Source organism: Amia ocellicauda, chromosome 17, assembly GCF_036373705.1.
Source record: "Amia ocellicauda isolate fAmiCal2 chromosome 17, fAmiCal2.hap1, whole genome shotgun sequence".
Taxonomy (NCBI): Eukaryota; Metazoa; Chordata; class Actinopteri; order Amiiformes; family Amiidae; genus Amia; species Amia ocellicauda.
The window spans coordinates 2,460,055-2,482,034 of record NC_089866.1 but is presented as its reverse complement, the minus strand read 5'-3'; the positions used below and the strand labels follow the sequence as shown (position 1 = coordinate 2,482,034).

General features: G+C 49.7%; 1 protein-coding gene across 2 annotated transcripts; it reads left to right on the top strand.

The window, feature by feature from the left end:
* The first annotated feature begins 1,431 nt into the window (after positions 1 to 1,431).
* LOC136712474 (G-protein coupled receptor family C group 5 member B) lies at positions 1,432 to 21,546 on the top strand. Of its 2 annotated transcripts, XM_066689097.1 has the most exons (5): positions 1,432 to 2,198; positions 11,991 to 13,016; positions 13,275 to 13,361; positions 14,075 to 14,187; positions 15,685 to 21,546. In XM_066689097.1, exons 2-5 carry the CDS (start codon positions 11,993 to 11,995, stop codon positions 15,727 to 15,729), a joined length of 1,269 nt encoding a protein of 422 aa, XP_066545194.1. In that variant the 5' UTR covers positions 1,432 to 2,198; positions 11,991 to 11,992; the 3' UTR covers positions 15,730 to 21,546. The 2 variants fall into 2 exon arrangements, with proteins under 2 accessions (XP_066545194.1, XP_066545195.1); XM_066689098.1 differs by lacking the exon at positions 13,275 to 13,361 and having other exon boundaries at positions 1,433 to 2,198.
* Positions 21,547 to 21,980: the final 434 nt, after the last annotated feature.

Here is a 21,980-nt window from a genome sequence, read left to right as displayed (position 1 = left end):
AGTATTTCCAGCTCCTTCAGACATCTGTAGTATTCCCCCGGCGCCCCACACAGTGAACTTCACCGCTCTCAGATCGTTCTCCACTTCCATCTCATATCATAGCCCGTGCTGCAGCCAGTCTGTTTTGCCTGTGGCTTAACTTTGTGCTCAAAGCAAACTTTAAAAACATTTTCTTGCTCTTCAGAACAGCACAGCTGAGGTTTCTGGAGTTACATCATGGTCTTGACACCCAACCCCCCCCCCCACCGCCCTACACACACACACACTATGAAATCCTCTGTGTGTCAGATTATCTGTCTGTGTTTATCCAGCGCTCTATCTGACTAATTAATGGGTTTATCTGACGGGGAACCTGTGTTCGCGGGCGACTGCCCAATGCTGCTCCGGCTTCGTTATTCTCAGCTCAGTCCCACCAGCCTAGCCTGGCCAGGGAAATATTATTATTATTATTATTATTATTATTATTATTATTATTATTATTATTATTATTATAATAAAAATATATGAAGATATGTTGTCATTTGACACTACATTTTTGCACAAATTATTATTAATTAAGTATTATTATGTATGGTAGTATCTGTGGATTAGTCTAAGCAGTTTAGTTCATTGTAGGAGTATTGTGTAGTGATTTTGTGTGTCAGTAAGCAGCAGTATATAGTATATAGTGTACAGTATAAAGCAAGTGTAAGTGATCGTCTTTAATAAATACATATGTTTGTACGTCAGAAGCAGTTATACAGTGATAGTGTGCTGCACTGTGGGGGGAACACTAGTGTAGTGTGTATATCAGTACAACAGTGATTCATTATAGTGTTGTAGAGGGCAATGGCGTGTCCTTATGGGACAGAGGCATGTCTTATGGATGTGAGTGTGTCCTATGGTCAGGACGCGTGTCATATGGGACAAGAGTGCACTCTTTGGCGTGTTTCATATTTTGTCATCATCCTGTTTTTGTTTGTTTGTTTGTTTGTTTGTTTTCCATTAATGCTTTCGGTTATATTTTCCTGTTACAAACTATTACATATTTGCCAAAAAGTTTCAACTCTGAAAAGACAGAACTACCAATCAAAGGCCACAATTTTCAAATCGCAAAACTTTTAACATATCTGTAATAACTGTGTTATTAACACCCCGTCTCTGGAGGGCCGCAATGCCAGGGGCACCGAGGCGCGCTGTGAGCTGCATCTCTCTCAGGGGAAATGTACAGACTGCCTGTCAGTGTCACCCACATCATCCTTACAGACGCACCATCCCCACTGCCTTCCTTCGCTCTCTCTCTCACACACTGTCTCTCTCTCTCTCACACACTGTCTCTCTCACACTCTCTCTCTCTGTCTCTCTCTCACTCTCTCTCTCTCTCTCTCTCTCTCTCTGTCCACGGGGCGGGACCTGTGTCTCTGACGCCGTGTTGTGGATTGATGGGGGCGAGCAGCTGAAGAAGCGTGCAGTCAGACGCGCAGCATCACCGGACCGGGCGGATCGCATCCCCTGCATCCCCCGCCAGAGAGGCAGCGAGGGACGGTCTGCAGCTCAGACACACGCATTCCGGGATTAAAGCCCCAGCTCGACACTAAGCGCTGCGCCGACCTGATCGTTGCGTCTGCTGGCTCTACAGGGGGACAGAGGGTCCTCGGGGGTGTTTTTGGACACGCGTGGGGAGAGCGCAGGGGGAACAATAGGTCCCCGCAGCTGACATCTCATCCCGTGTCCTCTTCTGCAGCCAACAATGCGCTTTGAGCCGAGCGGTGCGGCGCCATACACGGGCGACTCGATCAGATAGACACCGGGGACTGACCCGGGTCCGACGCGACCCTGCTGCTGAGCTACACGGGATCTGGTGTTGAACGGGCAGTTTTTGGTTGTTTTCGTCTGGTTTGGTTTCATCCCACCGGGATCCATGGCCGTTGCGCCACTGTAGATACACATCTCAAGGCGAACAATACCCCGCTGCCCCTGGGCTCTGTGGTCCGGGGTAAAGCTTGCAGAGCTCCGGGTGCACCTTGGCTTGGCACACGGCGGTGTTAGTGACGACCCACCCGCCTGGAGAAGACCGGACACAGTGGGGCGCAAATCACCGATGCGAGGTGCGTGGTGATGCCAGATTGTCAGCTGGAGGTTTGCGCCGAAATGTGACTGTACACCCCCACCCCCACCCACGTCACTCGGTCCTCTGGAATCGGGGGTTTGTTTATAAGGTAAGTGTCTGCCCTTCCTTAAATGGAAACGTTCAGATGCGGAGTCTACTTTGTGCATGTGTGTTGGCGAAGGAAAGGAAAAAGTTTACACAGTGTGATTAATTGTTCGTCAGTGTGCGCAAAGTGTGCGCATTCAGTAAGTCTGTTCATTTCATGTTATGCGGCCTCAAACGAAGGATTAAAACTAGAAAAATGAGTCGAATAATTCACCAGAGTTGAGATCATCCTAGCTATAGAATAGCCTTTTTTTGACAAGTTGCTGTAGGGCAGCGGGATGCTGAAGTGATCATTTTGGAGCAAAGGGGCGCCTTGCTGGAAGAGCTGTTCACCAAGTGCTTTTCTTTGCATAGAAGGAAATATGAGTTTTGCACGAATATCCATTGGCCCGCAAAACTGCACCAGTGACAGCAAAGACTCAAACATAAAGGACCCTGAGCAACTCGCCTGTATACAATAAGGCATGTCCAGTATTTTGAGTGGGGGTCGCGTTTTCCTCATCAGTGCTGGTTAAGGAGCATGTTCCCACAAACTCTCATGAGATGCATTCATTCTGTGTAGAAAGTGCACCTCCACACTCAGGATTTGTATTTTCAGATCCACTGCTATCTGGACAGCTGTCAATACCCGACAGTACTGCCCACTGAAATGTGGGTCACTATTCTGATGTATTCAAACTCATGGTCAGGGGCTTCGTGTCGTGGTTACCGTGGGGCTGTTTTTACTGCCTACTAACTGATCCGGGGCAGCGAGGGATGGGGAGTAAACCCCGGGCCGGACAGCCAGCAGCGTGGTGCGGTAGGGGGACGGTGTCTTTATGGCTTTTTTAGCTTCCTTTGTTCAGATGGGAGATTGAACCCCTCCAGAGAACAAAAACACAAACCTCTATTGTGGGAGTGCGGTGAATTGGCGTGTAATATGTTTAAGTTTAAAAAACACCATATTACTAAATTGTGTCTGAATTTAATTGGATTGGTATTGGTGGGGGTCCATGCATAATCTCTTGATAGTTGTGTTGTTATTGGTGGTGTTGTTTTCCTCTGAGGGGGGTCTAATACACGGGGAATAAACAGGACCTTGTATCAGGAGTCGTAAGATTGCACTCAGATGCGTGTTTGCTGCTCGGACCCGCGGCCCTGCTATGCCGGCCCGCATCTCTCTCTCCGCAGCTGCGCTCTTTGCTTCACGTTGCTCTCTCCGGGGCTTCTCTGCGTTTCGGCTGAATTAACTCTGTCATGCCAGCACGGCTTGTTTGCCATCAGCTGTGCGTCTTGTGTGTTTGCCTTCCCATGGACAGATAGCCTATGTGTGAACTTGCAGTGCAAGTGTTGAAGCTGTAGTTATACCTTCCCCAAGATCACATACCATAGACACACATACACACACAAATAAGTAGATAGATTTACTACACCAAGAAACACGTTTTTCCATAGCCTGTCTACTATTTAAACCTGGGTTTACACAGCAACTTGAAATGTGTAAATGCAGGCCCAGATGTGAATGCGCACCTGTGTTCTCCTTCTGCAGTGTGAATGGCATTGGCAGACATCTGAGTGAGGTCAACACTGTGCTCTGTGCAAGGTTGTGCTCTGACACAGTATAGGACGTCCCAGCAGCGTGTCCTTCGAGAGAGGATTATGTTTCAGGGAGGCATGTAGGATGTGAGTTTACTGCCTCGTCCACACTGGGATCGGCTGACGATAGCCTTCACGGGGTCAGTGTGGTTAATGTTAATGGCAAGTAGCTACTGGGAGAAATGTTTTTCGCATACACAAAGTCGTTGCATAGGGTTTGTTGGATTACGCATCGCCGATCATCGCAGACACACGTCCACCGAATGAAGTCTATGGGAGGAAATGGAACAATACATCAATCTGCAGATTCAGTTACATTTATTGTGTGGTCATTTATACATCTTATGCAGACATCCGCTTACTAAATGGAAATGGCATATTCCCCCTCCACTGGTTTTCCAATGAGGGGTTATCAAAGTCCTTTTATTTCCAGCACATGTTTGTGTTTTTCCTCAGAGGGTTACATTGCACAGATGTTTTCATTCCCATCCATTATCATACTTCAGGAAAAACAAACCAAAACCCATCAAACTGGGAATGAACGCGAAAGGAAACCCTTTTTGAAACGCGACACCTTCTGGGCAGCAAACCAGCCAGAGACAATTTGTTTCGTTCATGAAGGTAGTGCCGCTTGGAATACAAAATGTGTTGTTTTCGTATAGATTGCTCACAACAACATTTGAAATGAAAAGAGAGGGGAGCGCCATATAAACCTTTAGCCTTGACCCTGCTAGTGCCAGGTGATCTGATATCCCCATCTAGTCTTTGCCTTGACTCCTGTCTGCTCCACCTGTTGGTTTTCTTCTCTTGTTGTTCACACCATATCAGATCAAAAGTACAACACTTCACTATATTTTACCATGGAACACCATTCTATATTTGACCATATATTTACCATGGTAGGCCACAGTAAACTTTACTGTGTCAGAGGGGACAAAAGTGTGTCAGCCTCACCTATTGCCTATACAGTATACATGCTAATTTTAGTATGAATAATGTTTATATTGGTATCATATTAAAGGCATGCAGGGACGGCAGATTACTTTACAAACCTGATCTTTCAGCAGTATGTAGGCTAAGTCACTGGAGTACTGACCAGTCTCACCAGAGCTAAATAAATCTGCTGTGCCAAAGTCCTTTTAAGACTTTTCAAACTTTCTGAATTGTACTCAATCCCCATCCAAGCCTGGCTATACAAGACCAAACTGATCGGTCGCTGTTGATGTGCCGGACACAGAGCAAACTATAGGAAAGTAACGTGACACTGCTGTGGTGTGGAGTGGACTATGGTATTGTAGAGAGACGGTACCAGGCTTCATTTTTCACTTTCCCTTTTGCTGAACTGGACCAGTGAACAGATTACTGTGCTGGGGGGAAACCCGGCTAAATCCAGGTGTTCCCTGACAGTTCATTGGCCCAGGTCACTGTCAGGTGTGTAGTCCTTGTGTAGAGGCTGCTCAGGTACTGTTCTGAGTAGCAGTCTATTTATTTTTTGGTTCTCTTTCCTTTCCCTTTTTTATGTCCCAAGAGCAACGATCACTTAGTCCTTCCAGCTAAAATAATATTTGTGAGTCACAACACAAACCCCACTCAATCTGGCCCCGTCTCTTTGCCAAGTTAAAAGTTCGCTTTTAACAAAGAGCGATTGTTGAAATGGGTGGAAAGATAATTGCCATTCCCAAATAGAGAAGTACTATTGCATCAGGGACAGACTCGGTGTGTGGCAGGGAGACTGTTTGCACTGTGTGTAATGTATTTGCTGTTGTTTTGTTTTCATGATGGGGGTCTTTTTTAATGTGCAGTTCAAGGTTTTTGTCCTGTATTATCTGAGGCACAAATATAGTGCGTATCATGGCAAAGCGAACCTTTGTACACCTTAATGTAGCTCCACAATGGTTCTTACCTGGGATTAAATTTGATTGATTGTCCACTGACAAAATCAACAAATTGTCCACAATGGCTGAGTGAATGAACCTGTTATGATAGGGGGCACCTCTACTGTTCAGCTTGAGAGTAAAGCAAAGCACTGTATACAGCTGCTGCACACGGGACTATATTCATAAAGCATTTCCCAAAGCCCTAGGTTTTCCACAGTACGTCTGTAAAAATAAAATAAAAAAACATCATCTTAATGTTACAAAACTCCAAATGAAAGATTTAAACTCCCTCGGGATTCTTAAATACGCCTTTTGAAAGTTGTGTGTGACATTATTCTACTTCCAGTTCTCTTGCATAGTATTTTTATCGATGATTTATGTTCACGGCCCTTGGTTTGTTTGACCACACATTTGGTCCCAGCAGAGACCGAATGCCCTGGGTTTGGGTTTGTAAGACATGGACATCGTTCATCGTGAGACCGAGCTAAACTGAAGACCCCGACAGGGATGTTTTCTGGGGCAGATTTTCATAAATAAGCAGAGGTGAATAGGAGTAAATTCGGTCACTATTCAGTTATAACCTCTGGCCAGGTAATCGCCAGCTAATTACTGATGCCGGCTTCACGCCTGGCTTGGTTGTGCAATCCTCCTGCGCAGGGCTGGGTGTGATTTTTATTTTTCCACTGCCTGTGATTAACACATGACTGACCCGGACCTTCTCCAGCTGTTTGCATTGTTAGACACGCGGCGCTTACAGTCTTTGTAAACATTCCCCAAACACCATACTGGTGATTTCAAGAAGCTTTGTTTGAAGTTCGTCAGCGTTCAACGTTATTTGACCCCTTGCCTTACCTTTTCATGAATTTATTTTCTTTATTTTTTAAAAAGAAACCGAGCAGCATCCTGTGTAAGTAGTTTTCCATTTTCCCTGCAGCGCTGGAAGTCCGGTTCCCCACTGAGGGGTGGGCGGCAGGTACTGCAGAATGCAAACGAGTAAAAGAAAGGAGTAGAACAAATGCACATCCTATTAGAAAGGCACATCTGGTTGTTTTCCTGCCTGTTTGTCTCTCTGTCACTCGGCTTAAGAGGGGTTAAACGTGGGTGAGCTGGGCAGTGACCGTGCACGGGCTCCTGGGCAGGGTGCCACTCCTTCCGAGCAGTGACGGTGCCGCGGGCGAGCTGGCAGGAGCCAGTTCTCCGGTTCTTATGTAAGAGCCCGTAAGTGTCGACTAAGGAAGAGTGGGGGATGTGTGTGAAGATATAGGAGGAGGGGAGGAGGGGGGTAAACAAGCACATCTCTCACAGCAGGTCTTGCAACGTGTCTGTAGACCGAGCAGGTGATTGAGACGAGAAGACAGAGCCCTGAGATGAACAGAGCGATTCAAACGGGGCACAAGAGATGCAGAGAGACAGGCAGGTACACCGGGAGACAGAGTATTGACCAGGGTAGCCAGGACTGTTCATTTCACTGGGGTGCGATGCAGGAGCCGTCATGCCTCGAGGACCGGGGTTATAGCTGCGATAGTTTAGATTAAACCTCACGCATTGCAGAGCCCATGGACCCTGTCGCCAGCAGGTGCCTGTGGCGAGAGGTCCGCGTGTTGACAGCGCACTGGGGGTGTAAAATATCAGAGCTCCTTTCTCTCGAGCCCAATGGAAAACCACAGCCCTGAGAAGTGAATCCAGAGCGAAACACTGATCCATGCTCATTCCCCAGCCTCCCCGTCGCCTCCTCTGCTCACGTTAGGCCCCTGAAGGAAGCTTGTCACTAGCAATCTGTGTCTGAAAGCCCAACTTAGTCTGAATGGTAAACACAGGGAAAGAAACTCAACAGACAGGGATCCTGATCTGGGAGAATGCGCAGACAGGATTGAGGAATGACCCAGAAAGCAGGCGAGGGGAGGGGAGAAAAAAGCATGGCGGATTAACCCTTCGAATCCCATGGGCTGAGGAAGATCAGGGAATCGGGAATCCCTCCCCTCCTTAGCCTGAGCTGCTGTGCGTTGCTGTAGAGACCCGGCATGCAAAACACCCCCTCACTGAGCGGGATCTCGTCATTTGGGAGTTGCAGGATAATTTGAATTCTTCCGCTGATTTTCCTATGTCCTGCTTATTGTGGTTTATTTGTACAGCAGCTGCCTCCCATCACCCGACTCTCAATCATCGGTGTCTGTGTCCACACAGGCCCCGTACCCCCCGCTGCTCGGAAAGCTCTGACGCAGCGCTCAGGCCCGTGTGTCCTGTAAAGGTTGTCCATGAGTTGTCCATGAGTTGTCCAGTGTCAGGTGACAAAAGCTGCTGGCTGTCAGATGCTAGTCTTTGACCAGTTTTCTGTCTGAGTGTATAGTGTCATGAAGAGGGGATTTGCTTGTAATTAGTCCGAGACTTCACAGTGGGTTCAGATTGGAACAGAAATGGTATCTCGGTTCTGTTGTGGACTTTCGGTTGGGGATGGAGTTGGAGTTGCTTTGATATGATGACAGTGAAAGAGCACATTATGTCTGGTTGCTGGGTAACATTTAGGCATTTTAAGGTATAATATGGATTTATATTGAATTTAAGGCTAAGCTCGTATTTAGATTAGGGTTTGAGCTTCTGTGAAATTTTGACTTTGATTTTAGGGTTATTTTCTCCAGGGTTTTAAGTAGTAAATCTATATGCAGCTTGATCTTAAGTTCAAGGTTTCATGGAGGCCGGGGTCGGGGTCCTTGTCAGGAGTGAGTAAGTGATTTGTTAGGTAAGGTTCATGAACCTTCATCAGTTAAGGTTAGGTTGTGCGTTGTACACAATTTGAAGCAGAAAATAAAACAAATCATTTTTATTTTCAGTCTCTCTCTCTCTCTCTCTCTCTCTCTCTCTCTCTCTCTGCCGGTGCAGGAGTGAGCAGAGATCAAAGGGATCTCAGCTGGAGTCTGTATCGTGGGTGGGTGAGGGTGAGGGGTGGAGAAAGGAGGGAGGTGCAGCAGGAGAGTTGGAGGAGGAGATGGAGAAGGATGGAAGTGGAGAGGGATCGCTGGGGAAGGGGGTTGGGGGGGCGCAGTTGTGTTTAACTCCCGAGGGAAGCTGTTCCAGTTATGTAATCCCCCATCGCGGTGCCGAGCTGCACTCCACTGCGGTGGAATCGCGTCTCGCTCGGCTGGCTGGGTTCCATGGAGAGACAGGCGAGGGTCTGCCCACGGTGCCGTCACACGGCTGCTCTCTGAGCTCCACACGGCTCCCCGCACGGCCACTGTGCTGGAGTCCATGAACGGGGTCACTGTAGGGTGGGGGGGTCAGGAGCAGGGGATCTCATGGGAGGAGGCTGTGGGGGGTTGGGGGTGACAGCCAGTCACCCCCAGTGTCTCATAGTTCATGCCACCTGCCCCCTTTACCCTGCCGTTGATATGACAGGGTGGTCCTGCTGGACCTTAATGCATCCATGCGTTAGTGTCACAGACTCATGATTAGTTAAGAATCGTTCAGCTCCCGATGTCCACCGCTGGCACGACCTCGTTGCACAGTGCTCCTAACGAGCTAATTACGGCTCATCCCCCTTGACAGGCGGGAGGCGGCGAGCGGAGTGGAAGGAGAGGTTGATTGAGGCCGCCAGCAGGATGCCGATGAGCCGCATCGATGGAATTCACACTCTTTGTTCTGGAACATGAGCTTCTCAACAGCACCCCCGCTCGCTTCCCCGTATAGTTTCCCTCATGCTGGGCTCTTGGCGTGTCTGTGTTGTTTATATTATTGTAACCAACCACCCCCCCATCCTTCCGTGTAGATCTGTAATCGCCCTCTTAAGCAGCAACGCTGTATCACCCCGGAAAGTCCCCCGGATCTCTCTGGTGCTGAGTTTGAATAAGCGTATCCAAAGTGCTCCCGAGTCCAGTGGGTGTCTGAGGTCCTTTAAACGTGGGGGTTGTGATGGGTGGCAGTGGTGATATCGGCCAAGGCACCAGGGCGGGTCACCTGACTAGGAAACATCCCTCTGTTCTTCTTGCGTCACTCCCTATGCCGGTTGTCACTTATTTCCTCTTGGCTGTAGGCACAGGGGGGAGGCAGGAGAGGGGAAGCTCCTGTCATCCCCCCCCACACGTACACACACAGAGGTCATGTTTTCAGCCTCCTCTCTGTTCAACTTCTTCTTCTCTCTCTCTGTGATCCGTGTTCTTCCTACACACACAGAACCGGGCCGCTGACCCCTGTGTTTACTCCCTTAAGCCATTTCTGAGAACCACTTCTGAGAGGCTTGTATTTTTTATCACTGCAGTGAAAGCATCTGTATCTCTTTCGCTTGTGCTGAAAGTTTTCTGCTCCCCGGCCGCTCGTGCTCCCTGCCACTTACCATCGCAGTGTAGTAGTGTTGTGTAACAGCCGGGCAGGGTGGTAAAGCAGGGGTTTCTATGGCAACCGGTCCGGACTGGCGCTAGCTGCCTGGCAGGGGCGGCGGCGGAGGTGGGGACGCCAGCGGCAGGGACGGGGTTAGTTAAAGGAGTCCTGTGTTTTTGTAATGTTGTATTTTTCCGGAGGATCGCGAGTGGGAAGAAGAGGCTGAGACCAGTTCACTCAGAGCAGGGGATGTGTGGGATGAGACGGAGACGAGAGGCAGAGCCAAGCCCCCCTCTAACTCCCCCGGAACACCCCCTGGGGATCCGGCGGCTCGTTTCCATGCGTGTTGTTATGTTTGTGTTGATTGTGAGAGTGGATTTGTGCTCCTGTTGTTCTTTATGCAAAAGTCAGGCAAATAAAACATTTTTGAAGTGTGCAGCTACAGCAGTGTATTGCAGAGCTTAAACACAGTGTGTGATGGTGTAATGGTGGAGTGAAACGGGTAAGAGAGGAAGCCACCGGCTCTTTCTCGGGTTATAACTACACTGCTGCGCCTGCAAACATCACAGAGAGCTGGTCTCTGACCCTTGGCTTGTGGATTGTTTTGTGTGCCCCTGGTTCCCCCCGGTACCCGTTGTGTGCCAGTGTTTAGCTCCATTACACAGAACTCTTCTGAAACAATGGAGAGTTCAGGGGCATTTTGCTTTTATCAGTTGGCTGCACATGTAGGGGGAAGTCACTGCCTCAGGTGACTGACCTCTTCCATTAGACCGGCCAGCAAACTCTGCACCACGGAGAGTTTGTTTCCAAACTCACATCTCCATTGGAAAAGAGGGAGGCAGAGACAGAAAGCGGTAGGGTGAGATGGATGGCATTTCTGGCAAGAAAATAGGAAGGGGTGTAAGTGTTATTGCCAGCTGCACAGGGTAGAGGGGAGGAGGACTGGTCTCTCTCTCTCTCTCAGTTAATGTCTGGCTCGCTCCGAGTCCTCGTTAGCGGCTCGCTGGCTGGGCTGTGTCGGAGCTCGGTGGCAGGGATGGCAGGAGGCGTAGAGTCGCACTCTGTCAGGATGCGAAGATGGAAAAGCAAACCTCTGACCCTGACAAGCAAGGGCTGCCAGAAACAGACGCTCTGCAGATGCACACACACACAGCAATCCCCACTCACATTTACAGAAACAGAGTAGTCCAGAAACACACACACCGATCCATACATACTCATTCACACACACACAGCAGCCCACACACAGAATACTCCACTTACACCCACGCATACACACTAGCCAGTACACACACACACAACAGCCCACACACACATTTGGCTTCAGTGAAGAGCTTTTGTTATATAAGACTGTGTCCCCTCGGTGCTCCGGTGTGGGGCCCATCCCAAGGGCCTTCGGAGAGCCCCCTGGATGACACACCAGTTCATTTTCTTTAAAGACTGGTAGACAAACAGCCAGGGCCCGGTTCCTGCCTGCCCCATGTCTGACACCTCGGGCCCGTCTCTACCTGGAGAATTGGACCCTCACTAATTGATTGAGGCCCGAGAGGAAGGGTGAGCCATCTCCCTGGATGACAGCTCTTAAAAACTTGAATAGACGCAGAAGACAGATTAAATCCCTTAAACAAGCACTGTGTATTTTTGGAACAAGCTAGGGGCTTGTTCTCTGCGCTGTAGTCATTTCTTATCATTCGTCTTGTTCTGAAGATGTCTTTTCACTGTGTGCATGGGGTCGTTACATAAAGGAGAGCTTTTTATTTTCATGTTTTATTTCCCCTTCCCTTTGTGCCACTTGTAGAGGATTACTATCTTGATGAAGGAATGCGATACAGATAACTGGGCTGCCTTTTGTGATGAAACAGATGGAGATGACTCGTGTCTCACCATTACACTGTGTTTTAATTAGTTCTTTACTACTGTTGTATCAATTGTTATTATCAGTAGTAATAGATGAAAATAAAGATGAAAGCCCGTGTGATGTTGTGTACGATAAGAGCGGCCCGTGACGGTGCTGTGTGTTGTTGTTCTCTCTGCAGTCATGGCGAGTTGCTCCCGATGGCTGGCCCTCCTGCTGCTGCTGCTGTCCCTGCTGGGGGGTGGCTCCTCCCAGAACTCCAGCACCCCCCGGGGCTGCGGCCTGGACTTGCCCGCCCGCTACGCTGCGCTGTGTGACCTGGAGGCGGTGTGGGGCATCGTGCTGGAGGCGGTGGCAGGTGCTGGGGCGCTGACCGCCGTGCTGCTGGGCCTGGTGCTGCTCTGCCGCCTGCCCTTCATCGGCGAGAAGGAGAAGCGCAGCTCTGTGGGGCTCCTACTGCTGGTGCTGCTGGGCGCGCTGGGACTCTTCGCCCTGAGCTTCACCTACATCATCCAGCCGGACGAGAGGGTGTGCATCGCCCGCCGCGCACTGTGGGGGGTGCTCTTCGCCCTCTGCTTCTCCTGCCTGCTGGCCCAGGGCTGGCGGCTGCGCAAGCTGGTGCGGCATGGCAAGAGCCCGGGGGGCTGGCAGTTGGCCTGGCTGGCGCTCAGCCTCACATTGGTGCAGGTGATCATCGCCGCTGAGTGGCTGGTGCTGACGGTGGTGAGGGAGGGGAAACCGGCCTGCCAGTACCTGCCTCTGGACTTCACGCTGGCCTCCAGCTACGTGCTGGCCCTGCTGCTGGCCGCGCTGGCCCTGTCCACCTTCTCCCTGTGTGGGAAGTTCCGCAAGTGGAAGCGTAACGGTGTCTGCCTGGTGCTCACCTGCCTGTTGTCGGTGCTGCTGTGGGCCGCCTGGGTCGGCTTCTACCTGTATGGCAACGAGGCCCTGGGCCGCTCCCCGCTGTGGGACGCGCCTGCCCTGGCCGTGGCGCTGGTGTCACACGGCTGGGTGCTGCTGCTGTTCCACGCCATCCCCGAGGTGCACTGCTGCGTGCTGCCCGCCCCGCCACCCAGCGCCCCTGACTACTTCGACACCACGCAGCCACCCCCCCGCCTGCGCGAGACCAGCTTCGACGAGGACATGCCCATACCCCACCGGCCCTACATGGAGAACCAGGCCTTCTCCTTCGACGAGCACAACGCAGGTACATTACGGCCACACACAGACACACACACAAACACACAGACACAGACACACACATAGCACTGTCACACATACACACACAGCACAGCCACACACACACGCACACACGCACACACACACGCACAGTCACACACACACACACACACACACACACACACACACGCGCACACAGCACAGTCACACACACACAGCACAGCGCCGCCGCACACAGCAGCAATGCAATGGGAAAATGCATCATAGCACTCTGTTCACCACACAGCAGGCCAGGCCAGGAATACTACACAACTGTCTACGCCAGGCCAGGCCCCCCCACACAGCCTGACTACAGTGGCGCCAGATGTCAACAGTAGGTCGTCACCAGCTTTGGTTGGCACCTTACCACCCATACTGGCAGTCTTGCATGCTGACCGTGTCTGAAACGGTACTGTTTCTAGCAAACATTTAAGCCTAGGTGAACCATCACACAGAAAACTGGACATCAGGGGACACAAAGGGCCCATTCCTAGCATCCTCTGATCCTGTTCAGTGCTTTTCCTCCATGATGTTCTTGAGGCCAGAGTTCGTACCCAGGACGCCTCCCCTCAGATCGCCGTCCCACACGGGGACACAGCTGCTTGAGAGCCGGCTCTGTCAGCCTCCTCTCAGGAGCCGCTGAGGCAGCACTGCACCAGCCAGTCTCGAGCGAAAGGAAGCTGTGAGCCGACAGCCCAGTGTAGGGGGGGGGGTGCAGCGCAGTAATCACTGAGAGACTGCTCCTACTGCAGCTGGCACCCCCCCAGGCTCTAGAACAAGAATAATGGGAACTGAAGCAGGCGGCACTAAAGCAAGCTGGGCAACCCCTGATTAGCCACTGTATCTGTAAAACTTGGTGAGGTAGTGGCAGTGGCAGTAGTAGAAGTTGAGGTAGTAGAGAAAGAGGCAGTAGGCGTTGAGGTAGGGGCAGTTGTGGTAGACGTAGGTTCAGTTGTAGTAGAGGTAGGGGCAGTTGTGGTAGATGTAGGGCTGCTCATGGTTTCAGTGGCGGCAGCGTTTCTCACCGCGTCTCTCCTGTGTCCGCAGCTCTGCGTGCGGGGGGCTACCGCAATGGCAACATGGGTCCACGGCCCAGCGCCCCCTTCCGCAGCAACGTGTACCAGCCCACTGAGATGGCGGTGGTGCTGAATGGGGGCACGGTGAGTAAAGCCGGCACGCCATGGGCTTTCACTGCGACGGAAGTAGACATATAGTTGACGGACACTGACCCCCCCCCAGGTATTTATGAGCTGACTAACCCTGTAATAACTGTATCCTAAATCCATACAGGGGTAATGAATGTGTGGGACAGTCTGTCGAGCCAAAAGAGGGTGTTTCGAGATTGTACTGGGCCCAGCGCGAAGGAGAATGCCGGACGCTGCTGCTTCACAGTACAATCAGCCTGCCAGGGCGCTATATTATACATTGCTTTTGTTATTCATTTAGTTTACCATAATAGGCACAAAAAACAACAACGAATGGGACTATTGTCCAAAAATGATGCAAAAATCTGACCCGAAATCAACAGCACAAACCAGGAACAAAGCAATCTCTTGGACGGTGACTTGAAGGAGCAGGCCTGGCGTTCCCTTCTGCATCGCCCTCACATGTGCCCGAGCCACCCTGCTGTGAGACAGAGTGTGTGGATGAATGTGCGATCCAACCTGGCGCACGGTTAAATTGGCTTTGGGAATCACTGACAGCTTAATTCCAGCATGGAGAGCTGTAAATAACCCAATGAAGGTGATGTAATAATCTGTAGCACATACTTAGATCAGTCAGCTAAATCGGTAGCTAGTTACCTTGCCCTAGCTGTGGGTCTGTCACATGCACCACTCCAGGTAAGAAATATATATATACAGTGCAGTAATATGTAGTAAGTGGCATACTATAGTATTTGTGCAGACTGTAATTTTATCATTACAAGTATAAATGTGTGGCAATGCTTTTTTCACAGTTTTAATATTACAGTTATAAGTAACATATACTGTTTAATGCAGTAAAACCATGATAAATCAATATTTATTATATGCATTGTGTGGTTGCGGTCAGGATGAACGTATTGAGTACGAATAATAAAGTGTAAGTAGTAAATAGTAAATGCTGAAAGTGCAGTGGGCGGCAGTCACATGTGCTAGAAGGGCCTCCAGACACAGGAGCAGATCTAGGGGCTGGAAAAATCTGCTGGAGAGGCAGCGGGGCAGGGTGGGGCGGGCAGAGGACAGTGGAAAAGTCTTTCCAGAAGTATGTCACTGCCTATATTCTGCCTGGCCCTCCAGCGCTCACACACACACACACTAACACACACACAGACTCACACAGATGCCCTGGAGCTCCCGGCTGACTCAGCCCTGTGAGGCGGGGGTGGCGCAGCTGCCTGGCTCAGTCAGGGCCGAGGTGGGGCACATTCCCGTGACTGACAACAGCTGAGGCAAAATCAACCACCCCAGCCCAGCCTTGCCCTGCCCTGCCCTGCCCTGCCCTCTGACCCAGCTGCCACTGCCCACTCCCACTGAAACCAGCCCGATTGGAGTTTCTCAGTCCTGGCCAGTAGCTCATGCAGCTCACCCCCCCTCCCCACCACAGAGGAGAGAGCAACACCATCCGTTGTGCAGCGACTCCTGACTGACTGTCTGTCTGTCTGTTTCCCGTCACAGATCCCCTCCGCCCCCCCCACCTACACGGGGCGGCACTTGTGGTGAAGACAGGAGTGAGACGAGGGAGAGACCGCTGGTCCCCCCGGGACGGTGGAGGGGTCTGAGGGTGTCATTCTGGATGGGATGGGGGGCTCTGGGACCTGGACTGCACTGTCTGTTACAATGGTGACTGGAGTAGCGTGGCGGGAAGCCCGGCGCCCTGGATGAGCAGCTGCTGCACATCATAACCTGCATTAACACACTGATCCTGCAGTGCATGGACTGGGGGGTTGGGGTCAGGCGTCAGCGGTGGGGGGGTCGTATTCCCAAACTGTTCTGGCACAATGTTGACTTTGCACCAGTCTGGGCTCTGTGTCGGCCAGCTCAAGGTCTGGGAAGAGAAAGAGGGCAGGCGACGTCATCCATCATCTTCTACTGCCAAGGAGTTTGGGTTCCTCTGCTCTGGAGGTCAGGAGGTCTTCAGCGTGTGTGACTTTTGTGAACACCGCTGTCGCCAGAGATTTGTAACTTTGCCCCCAGCGTCGCCCGCCTCCTCTTCTCTGTCAACGCTGAACTACAAATGCTCAAAAACATCTCCCGCACACAAAATCTGAGCCTGGCGTCTCGGGGTAGGTTGTTTGACAAGCGGGTCCTGTCCTGTTGCTCGGATACTTACACTATCGTGGCTGAACTCTGACCCCTCCGGCCACCTGTAGAGTGAGCTGGCTGGGTTTCTGTTTGTCAAAGAGAACTTCAATCTGGTGCAAGATCAGCATCGTGCGCAGTCCCACACAGCTGTCGTCTGGCCGGCTCTGCTCTGTTAGCGGGCGGCCGCTGGTGGCAACACGACAAACCTGACCCAGCTGCTCACCTGACCGGTGTCTTTCTCCTGCTCGGGTCAGAGCCGGCCGGTTCCCATACAGCACCAGCACCCTGTGAATCTCTGAGCCCCCACATCCGCGCCCCTCTGACAGAGCAGAGCAGAGTCAGCGCAGACCCAGTGCGTGTGTGTCCCCACTGGCAGCAGCTCAATGGTGATTGGCCTGGTAGGGTTTTTAGTTGTTTTTTTTCTTCCCTCTTGTAAACAGAATTAATAAAAAAAAATGTAATTTCTTTCTCCTTCTGGGATGTTCTTCTCTCGCTCAGAGAAGCCCGTTCTGTCACTCTTTCCACACTTATTGTTCTCCCTTTTGAACTTTGACCTCTGATGAACTGTGCCACCGGTCGTTTCTGCCCTAGCCGAACCTCACCGGTTTGGATGGAATTATTTTAGTTTTTAGTTTTTTTTTAGTTTTAGTTTCTTTTCTTTTCTTTGGTGTGCGTGTATATATACGCACATGTATACATATATATATTGCTGTAGTTGTTATTAATCAGTTCAGGCGATCACTGCGCCTCAGAGATGGACAATTCGCTGAGATCCATTTGGTTGTCATAAGGGACACAGGGCTTCCTTGAAACCGCCACAGTGGGGGCCCAGATCAGCCCGTGACGGCGGCACACTGTCGCACTTACACACGGACCGAGCACTTTGAGCAAGTGGGACGGCACTGGTCCAGGGATGCACATCAGACTCAGTGACATGGGACGCTCTCCTCTGTTGAAAGTCATGTTCATATCTGTGCTGTTTTTGTTTTTGATGATTATCTGTCTGCCGTGCATGTTCCACATCTGTGTGTGTGTGAGTGTGATTCATCAGTGCAGTGCCTCCATAGCTTCTGTGCGTCATATTCCTAATTGCAGATCAGAAACACTCTTAAACTCGCAACCGCAAGCAATTAGGGAAGAACAGAAGATTTTTAAATCCCAGCTCTCTTAACTGGTATCAAGTTGATGTGAAAATTATCAGTGACACAGAGGGGAGCGATTTTTAAAAATTGAAACATTCTATGAAATCTTCCAAGAGAGCTGACGTGAAACCCTGAGCCTCTGCTCACCCCTGGCTGACCGAAATCGCAGGCCACAGTGAGACGTGTAGGTCTGGCACATCCCCACCGCCCACACCTTCACACAGCGAGGCAGGCGAGACCCAGAGCTCACAGGGGCCCATGGCGTAACAGCAACCGGAGCAAAACTGAAGCGACCGAGTGCCCTTCCAGCCACTGTGGCTCTGATAAGGGTGGCGAGTCCGGTGAGTGGTGAGCTGGGTCAGGTGACTATTCACACTGTGACCGGCGGGGACTTGTAGGCGACAGCTGGGCCTTGACCCTCGCTCAGCCTTGGCTATTGTTATCTAGGGAAGCTATCCAGTGTCCCGGTGTCGTGGGGGCCGGTGTCACGTGGCTCTTTGATGGCATTAAATGCAGGCTCTAGCGAGGGGTTTTATGTTTCTATTTAAACAACCTCGCCACCGCAGAGCAGAGTTATTTTGACAGTGGCTCGTTGTTAAAGACACGGGCTCAGGAGCTAGACATCTCTGTGCTCAGATGTCATGTCCACTGTCCCGGGTCCCACTCGGACTTGGCCCCCGTTGGCAACCTCTGGAATGAGAGGAGCCGCAACCCAAGCCCCACCGGTCCCCCGCCGTCATCTGAGCAATGCAGACCGTTGGCGTGGGGACCGAGCTCCACTGGGGTCGCGGACTGATTGATATTGGGGCTGAAGCCCATTATCGTCAGATGTGAGGCGGTCAGCGAGGCTCTGGTTTGTGTTGGGCCCTTTAAAGAGCACAGTGCTGTTGGCCAGGTAAGACACGGGACTGAGGGGTCAGTCTTCACTGCTTTGCTTTTTAGCAGTATTAATTGTGTCTCCTGTGCCTCAGGGGCTTGGAGGAGTGTGCTGTGCCAGAGGGGGCTGCACCGCACTGTGTGTGTTGCTCGTGGGACGTAGGGTGAGCTTCCTGGTTGTAACGAGAGGCACTGTGCGTATCGTTGATTTGGGCAGCTTCAGATGATGCCCGGTTATCATACACAATCATGAAACGGAGACGACACTGTAGCAGAACGTTAAGGTCAATAGCTAATCTACAATCGGATTCTGTAGAAGGAATACAAAATAATGAACACGCTCTTGCAAACAAGGACGTAAAAAAGATGTGCATTTCCTTCAAAAGTTAGGAAAAATATTAAACCGGTTATAGAACTGAGAGCAAATTCCCACCCCATCATTTGTACTGTACGGAGGCCCTCCTCTCTCACTGGCGTTGTGTGTGCCGGGCCGGTCAGAGAGGCTGTGGCGAAGGAGCAGTTACAGCAGCTGCTACCAAGGAGTGCTTGAAGCGATGAGCGCTTTACTGTCTTAATGAGTAAAGACACAGCTTTTGTTTATTCTTCTTCTTTTTCCTGAATATAGTCTGATAGCTATTTGATGTGAATCCTGTCAGTGCAGTGTGACAGTGACTAGGCTGCGGGCCTCTATGCCTCCTGTGATCGGCATCACGCCTGGGTTTCTCACAGACACCTTTCTCTTCAGGTTGTTTCTGAACCGATATGGATGATTCAAACAAAACGGACTCTATTCTGTTCCATCTTCTATTTAGCTGTAGCTGATGTACAAAGTGAAGATTGTGGGGAAAAAAACTGTCCTATTTGTTTTGTTGGTTTTGTGTTGTTGTTTTTTTTTACTTTAGAGAAATAAGCCAACACAAATAAAGGTACACTACAGCCTTGCTAAGATACAATCTTCAACTTACTGTCCTTTTAAAGAAGGGAATGACTTGTTTATCGAATTAAGTTTCTTTTTTTCTGGGGTTTTTGTATTTAATCTAAAGAGCGTTTGATGAGATCACTCTTGGAATGGTCTGGCTTTTTGTGCTTTGTTTTTTGTATTTTAATTAAATGTTGCTCAATATGATGAAAGGGAAAACAGTCTCACTGAAAGCCAAGCAGAATAACCTCCAAGCTGAGCAATATACACTTATTCTCTGATCAGGACTGAATTTGCGTTCTCCTTTTGCCACTGTTCTGAATCAAAGCTTTCAGTTTCATGTTTTGCACTTTATGACCGAGAATAATCTGATACTAATAATAATCGCTGCTACAAACTATCAAAACCATAATACGCAGAGGGCTACTTTCAGCAGCAGAGGATCTCTTTCTTTCAAAGTTAAAATAACTAACGAACTAACAAAATATCTGTTATGGAGAAAATAAACACTCATTTAGAGATATCTCGAAATACAATGTAAGACATCTTAAACTGAATTCCAGATAGCTCCAACTAACCCCATTTCAAGATCTCAACTTCAATTAGAGATATCTCAAATAAAGCAGGAAATCATTTAAAAATATCTCAAACTCACTTCCTGTGAAAATGCTGTATGTTTTGTATGGAAGGATCCTGTCTGTTTTAGAGATCTCAAATAAAACAGGAATTCAATTTGAGATATCTCATATTCAATTCAAGGTATCTCGAATAGGACAGGAAGTCAGTTTGAGATATCGTGAATTGAATTTAGAATATCTTGAATATCAGGAAGTTAGTTTGAAATATCTGCAATTCAATTTAAGACTTGCCCCTCCCGATCGAACACGCCAAGCCACCGCGTTACACCAGAGTCTTTATGGGTTGAGAGCGCTTGTGAGACCAGGTGAAGAGGGTTATTTCGATTACAATCACATCGGTGTGTTGTTGTTATTGTTGTTTTTTTAAAGAAATCTCAATATATTACTATTATTAATAATATCTTGTGTGGAAAAAGTTTTGATATGTTTTTTTCTATAAACACTGCAAAAACAAACAGACACAAACTGACACAAAAAAGCCGCCCCCCATTACAGCAGCTTTGTGTTCAGCCAGAGCTCGGTCCCCCCGGTGCAGGTCTGACAGTCAGCACGCCAGTCCACACACACGCAGGCCAGCATGGTCCAAATAGTGGCCCCTCCTACCCCCCGTGATGTGGGGTCCTGGGAGTGTGTATCAGTTAGGGCGAACCCTGGTCCAGTGAGGCCCAGAAACGACCGTTTGAGATCAATTACTGAAATGATTGCCTGCATGAGGTGGAGCTTGTGAGGGCAAGCAAATCAAAAGGGTCCCTAAGGCAGGAGTTTTATTACTATTATTATTTATTTATTTATTTATTCATTCTGTGTGTGTGTGTGTGTGGGGGGGGGGGGTTAAAGCTGCTACTCCTACAATGCACATGTGTGTCACATTAAGACGTCTATATGACCCTGCCCCTCCCCACCACAACACAAATTATTTTAATATGTGTTACAGCTTTCTAAACACACACGGTGTTGTTTCCAATTTATACACATAAACACGCACACCTGGCCACACAGCCGCAAGCTCTTTCACAGCGGGCATCTTGGCCCATACAACACACTGTGCCATACACCTGAGTACACCCCCTATCTGACACACTGCCATCAATGCAGGAGGGCCAGCACAGAGAACATTGACGGGCCGAGGGGGTCCGGGGGAGAACCTGATCCCCTCAGCATCTATGAATGAACGTTTGGTATCTGACACGGCATGCGTGGGGCCCCCACTGCACTGTAACACCCAACCAGGGAAGATTTTCTTTAAAAAAAGGTCTAGGATTTGCAATGTGCCATTTACAATCCTAATATATCCTAACAACACACACTGAACATTTCAAATACGAATTTTGTAATGTTGTATTCTCTCCCTATCTGTATATATACCTATATATAAATAGAGAAAAAGAGAGCTGCACAGCTTGGCATGTTTTTATATGATCCCCCCACCCCCCTTATCAGGTCAGACTAATCCCTAGCCTCCCCTCCCCACCTCTCTTTGCCGGCGGGACGTCCTGTTAGGGGCTGCTGCCGGGGGGGGGCGGTGGGAGTGGGTGTCTCAGACTGAGATGCCTCTGTATAAACGTGCTATCCCAAATAGAACAGGGTTCCTCTGATTTTGTGTAGTGAAGAAACCATTTACAACAGATGTTCAATAAAATTAATCTTTGTAGTTCACCGATTCCGTGTGTCTTGTATTTTGTGCATGGTGCGCAGGGACAAAAAAAGGTCTCCGCAATGGGGACGGTCAGTCTTCATTGATCTAATCGTGGACTTGTCAGAAAAGTAATATCTTTCATTCACAGTACGTTACCTAGCGACAAAATGTTTTGACTCGTTAAAACTCTAAATGTGTCTAATGAGTCACATAATTGAGCCAATTATGACAGGGGAGCTGAAGGAGAACAAAAGCGGCAGCTGAGTCTGAATCTGCAGATCTATTTATCCGTCTCTCTGCCGCTCATACGACAGAACCAAAACCTGGTAGCGGCGACCGATAGACGGGCTTGTGCTCAGGCAGGAACAGGAGGACGTGTTGTCGAGTTGCTGTGGAACATGCTAAAGGAGTTTGTCGGCTGTATGTCCAGACCTGGCTGAGACATTAAGCTGTGTGGG